Here is a 6,000-nt window from a genome sequence, read left to right as displayed (position 1 = left end):
GGCGAGATCTATTTACGAAATTTCAGTCACCAACTTTCTCCTCCGAATGCGAAAATATTTTGTTGAGCCAAACCTACATATGTAGGAATGATCATCAAAATAAAATAAGAGAAATCAGAGTTCGAACAGAAAGGTTTAGTTGTTCGTTTTTTTCCCGCGCGCTGTTCGGGAGTGGAATGGTAGAGAGGTAGTATGATTGTGGTTCGATGAACCCTCTGCCAAGCACTTAAATGTGAATTCCAGAGTAATTATGTAGATGTAGATGTAGATGTAGATGACAGACCGGAGGACCTCGTACCGACGTCTCCAAAGTTGATAGTTTTCATAAAAGTTTTAGTTGGTCGTTAGTAACATTTTACATTGCGTATACTATACTCTGTGTGGCTCCTTTTTAGTGTGTCAGAAATCCACTTAGAAGATAAAGGACGGTACACCATGGTCTCATTGCTGTATACGCCCTCTGCAGGTGGCACGCAAGTGGATGGCACCGCGCGTGCAGCTGGCTGCGCAGACGGGCCTTCGGTCGTACGCCCAGGCGCCGGACGGCCCGGTGAAGCTGCAGCTGACGCACGTGCAGGGAGAGTTCGCGCTGCTGGTGCTCGGTCTCTGCGTGTCGCTGGCCCTGCTGCTGGTGGAGATCGCATTCCACCGGAGGACTAAAACCATCGCAGAACTGAGGGGTCCATCTGTCACTACACCGACGATGAGGCGGCACTGTTGGGAAGAACGCAACCTACCCTAGAGAACTTCGACCATGCTTCTACCAAACAGTTGTTCACTACACCGAGGACTGATAACAAAGATAATCTACTAATATAACAAATGCTTATGCACTGCAATTGTTTGCACCATCAGCTATTTATTATTACTTACTACACATTTTGGTAATACTCATCTTCAGCCTTAAAGAGAGAGAGGAAAAAAAAGCCAGACACCTTAGGGTTCTTCTGCGAATTCTCATAACCCAACGATGAGCTGGAAATGGGCAAATGAGATATCAAACCAACCAGTGCGATGTCAAAATTTCTTCTTGTTTGAACGGATCTGGAGTAATTCAGAAAAAATAATTAGTTATTTTAGGGAACAAGTTTGATTGCATTCTTACACCCAAAATTAATTTGGGGAATGGACAAAAGGAATACAAAATGGACCAGCGTGGAATCTGAATTAGTAAAAAAAAATATTTAATTGGTTTAAAGTACTCATGACAATCAAGGAAAACATATCTGAGGGAAACTTGCAGAAAGATTTTTGTCCAAATTTGCATAGCCTAACGAAGAGTGGGGAAATTGGCAAATGGAGTATGAAACCGACCAATATGAAGTATAGTTTTGCAAAAGAAAAATTATTGCTTGAAAGTAGTTCAGAAAACCTAGCGATTTGAGAGAAAAACTAAATACTTCTCCAACAGCTGCTTCTAGCTAAGTAAACGAAGTATGAATAAGTTCATATCTTCAAAGCTTAGCTACTTATGCATAAAAAGTTTTATTGCTGTGGTATTTAATTGTCAAAATGGTTTCCTTGGAATCGAGCACTAAGTTAAGGACATTTCGAGAACAGAAGACGATGGGAAAGAAAATGAGGTGTCAGTAACACAATGATTTCGAAACAGAAATAGAAAATAAAATTTAAAAAATTGGTAAAAGTTGACCACAATTTTGTGATATGATTTATGTATAACTAAGAAATAAACTAGATTAGAGAATCATTTGGTGTAGTTTTGCTTCACATTCGAAGCGATGTATAGCAAATGAGGTGCGGAAAAACCTTCTACTTTAATTTCTTGCATTGAGAGCAATCACATCACAAAACATCTTTTTACATTATTTTGGTTTTGTCTAATGGTAGTTGGCATCAAAACGCGTCATAATCAATAATAAAATTGGCGTTCCAAACCCATCCTGTGTGATCAACTAGGTTATGTAGTGTTAGTAATTGCTGCTTTTTACTTCCAGGTCCCTGCTAATTTGCATTTCAAAGCTAAATATATCACCTGAGTCCAACGCAGACAACTGCATATGTGGAATATACGGAAAATCTTGCAAGACAAGCTGATAACAACACACAGAAACTTTGTACCTCATTGGAACTTTCAAAACTTTCTTCTCAGTTTTGGTTTGGCAGCGACATTTAGGAGCATATACTGCACATTTTATGTTACATCAAATAAACTTCCGTAAACATTGCAACGGAGACCACCGTAGTGTATATTTTTCATAGAATAATCAGAAACGCCACTATTTTTTTCTCCATTTTTTTAACGTCATAAGGATTTCAGTTTCACTTCCTCACCAAGCACCCGACCTGGTTAACAATATTAACTAACAGTAACCACAGACATATACCAGTTGACGATGTTATCAAAAATGAAATATTAAGTCAAATATTGGTAAGGTTTCCAAGTGATACAAAGTCTTGGAAATTGTTTCAAACTTCAGATACTAAAAATTGTGCACATTGCTAGTGTCATGAGACTATATTGTCAGTCACAGTTGTCTTCAGTCAACTCGAAATATTTGAAGTGGTATGAGGTGGAATGCGACATAGGCTCTGTCGTTGTAAAGCAGGTGGTATGTTTCATTTTGTTAGAAGCTAGGACAATGCAATCACTCTGCACACGAGATTGCTTATAAATCTCTCAGGCAGTCCATCCTAAAAATATTCCTTTTAGGAGAAAATCAGTATATTAGTTTTGCCTAGTAAACGATCGTTTCTCACACTTTAGTTTATATATTGAGCTCATACTTAACATGATAACTTATGTTGAGGTGGCATGTCAGACTTGAAGGCTTATTCAGGTCAAATAAATAAAGTGCAATTTATGTTTATTGAAACAAAAAATGTAACTACTATATAAATGAACATTTACTTTGAAATTAGGAATAGTACCTAGCAAAGTAAGAACAGCGACAAACTGAATTTCCATCCTGTTATCAAAACAACTTAAGCCCTAAAACATTTTAATACAAATGCTAGTATATTTTGAGAATACTTAAAAAAATTGAGTAACAACTATAAGGAATAATATTTTGATTCTGAAATCTGATACCTCTTCACTGGTGATACCTTTTCTACTTCAGATGATATTCTGTCTACAGTGATTGCATTCAGAACAGACCCATGTCTCAGTAAGTCTGGATCCAAAGGGAACTTATGACTGTTAATAACTGCTCATACTGATAAGCAGTTTCAAACAATGACACAATTTCATAAGCGAATTTTATTAACTCCAACAAGTAAATATTTTTAAAATCCAGATGTACACATTTCTATTAATTATACCTGCAGATCTAATGAACAAGTGTTCTCTTACATATTGCATTTATTTAGCTTTTAGCTACCTACCTATTTAGACAATTAGATTGTTATTTAAGACGTTTCACAATATCGTACACTTTGTTAAGATGATAACGAATATTTGATAATTGTCACTATTACTTAATTGAAAATCGTCATTACAAATAACACCAAAATGTAGAATATCTTATTAGTTGGTTGGTGATGTCAACAACTGCCAAGAACTTTTTACTGGAATAATCTCTTTGGTAATCATCATTGAAATTAAGTAATGGACTGTGCAGTAGTCAAATGGCAAAAACAAACAACCAATTATAAAATGACTCCATAAGTTTTCTTATTCTGGCAACAGTTACTGGTGTGCACCTGTGGAGCCAATGAAGTATCACAGTTAGGTAAAATTTCTTATTAGTTGGTTGGGAATGTTAACATCTCCCAATAATTTTTTACTGGAATAATCTCGTTGGTATTCATCATTGAAATTAAGTAATTGACTGTACAGTAGTCAAATGGCAAAAACAACTAACCAATTATAAAATGACTGCATAAGATTTCTTATTCTGGCAACAGTTACTGGAGTGCACCTGTGGAGCCAATGAAATATCGCAGTTGCTGTGGCGTTCTGTCTTTACGCTCGTGGTCTAGTGGCTAGAGTTGCTGCCCCTTGATCACAGGGTCCTAGGTTCGAATCCTGGCCAGGCCAGGGAATTCGAGACTGCCAGTGAAACGTTTGTGAATAAGTCCAGGCTCTGACAACCATGCCTACGCCATTCAGCGCTCTACAGGCCAAATCATCATCATCATCCTGTCTGCACTGTTTATAATTGAGAGATAACAGACATCTCTTGAAAGACTCTTGCGATTAGGACGTAGATTACTGCTGACACTTGCATTTAGGGGAATTCCCAACTGGAAGACTGCCTTATAAGGTTCGGTCTATTGACCAGCGTAATGAGAAGACTTGAGCAGAAGGTGATTTGGATCTGCTATTCTAGAGGCGCGACTTTCACAATAACAAGGTGTAGAGATGTCCACGGTCACACCCATGTTCATTTCACATACTATGTTTGATATATGTCGGCTTGAAAGTTTATTTGGGAATTATGTCGAATCTGTGCCAATTTTAGACCTTGCATTATCTAAGTGGTTTGCCAGAATTAACAATCATCTGATGTCCCCTGAGTTACAGTTTTTATGAAGTCAATGTGAGGCGGACTTACAAAGAAAAGTGTTCATTCCACGATGCCACTCCTACCTAAACGCCCAACCATTTCGTTATCTCTGATTCCGAAGCGCCCTTCGACCCTCAGAAATTGCACTCTTATATTTTGCTCTTACACTCAGATATTAGTTCATGCACCTCGAAGATCTAATAGGTCGTTTACAAGTTCGAGGATGGATTTTCTACTATTTCATGACAACTACGGAAGTCTATTATTATTGAAATATTGTTGATAGTATGCAGTGCATATCTCAGTGCCTCTTTTCTTGCTAGAACTTCAGCCATAAAGCAACTCGTTTCCTGGTAAAGCTTGTTTTTAGCTCTGGTATTGATAATAAAACAGAATGGTGTAAATCCCATTCTTTGACTTACTTAGAGCAGTCAGTGTATACTGTGATATTTGTCAGGCACTCAGTTACAACGTGCTGAATAACATTCTAACATCCCTGGTTCTGGGAGTTACAATCTTCAGTTCCACACTTCACTTTGTAGTAGGGAGAATATGCATTGGCTGATGTGTAATGCAGGAAAATAGGGTGAAATGCTGACTTCAGATGCTGCATCGAATACCTATTTCATCAGTCACTGTACCACTTTAACAGCAGTATAATCTGATTGTTTGTCATGGCAGGTCTAGGGATTACCCTTGGGCCTGCGCGCCAACTCCCACATTATGATTTACAATCTTCGTTAAAATATAGTTCATACAAGATTGATAACCATCGGAGATGTCCTATCAGCAGAGAATTATAAATATTAGTTCAGGTATCATTGTAACAGCCACTTTTACATTACGATAGCAGCTCGCTGGTGAATAAGTTCGTATCTTCGTCTTCTCGAAAGACCAGCAACGTGATTAGGGCTGCTCACTGCACATCTAGATGAGGGCTTTACAGTACAGTTGTATAGGGTCGCTGTCACGAGTCTGCATGTAAAGCAGAAAGTAACAGAGACTATGATATATGATTTGATATGTTACTACAAGTTTAACAATATATTTGATTTGATTTATTTCACATGCGACATTCGTAATGAGTTTTTGGCTTCATTGATGAAAGTATGGTCAAATAGCCATTGACACCCAATAAACGCCGGATTTTTATTCAGTAACATGGTGTTCCTTAGCTAATCATTGTCACTTTCCTTTCAACCGCATCTTAAGAGCTCCGTATCAGCAACCTGAGTTCTACTTATCTACAGGAACAACAACCAAACTCGAAGACGCCACGTGGGTGTTTTCGGGGTTTCAGAAGTCTGCTCTGTTGCTGCAAAACACAAACAGACCGCTGGCTCGTTATCGTCCTGCTATTCCAGTAAAAGTGGAAACGCGTTATGTGTGGTAACACAGAGGAGGGAAGTGCAAGTCGAAGTTTTCACAGACTGTAACACATTCAGTGGCATTTTGTTGGGGGTCTTTACCGCCATTCATAGCATACCTTGCTGTTATATTATTTCATGAAGAGAATTTCTGAAAGACTCAG

General features: G+C 38.1%; 1 protein-coding gene across 1 annotated transcript in view; it reads left to right on the top strand.

The window, feature by feature from the left end:
• The first annotated feature begins 481 nt into the window (after positions 1 to 481).
• The window catches only part of LOC126456600 (glutamate receptor 1-like), a 192,915-nt gene continuing 187,396 nt past the window's right edge, over positions 482 to 6,000 (top strand). Inside the window, exon 1 of the mRNA XM_050092345.1 lies at positions 482 to 716. Coding sequence (XP_049948302.1) covers positions 482 to 716 — 235 coding nt within the window. The remainder of the gene's footprint in view (positions 717 to 6,000) is intronic.

This window comes from Schistocerca serialis, chromosome 2 (genome assembly GCF_023864345.2).
Source record: "Schistocerca serialis cubense isolate TAMUIC-IGC-003099 chromosome 2, iqSchSeri2.2, whole genome shotgun sequence".
Classification (NCBI taxonomy): Eukaryota; Metazoa; Arthropoda; class Insecta; order Orthoptera; family Acrididae; genus Schistocerca; species Schistocerca serialis.
Note: the sequence above shows the minus strand (reverse complement) of the source record. Positions and strands in the feature narration are given on the sequence as shown.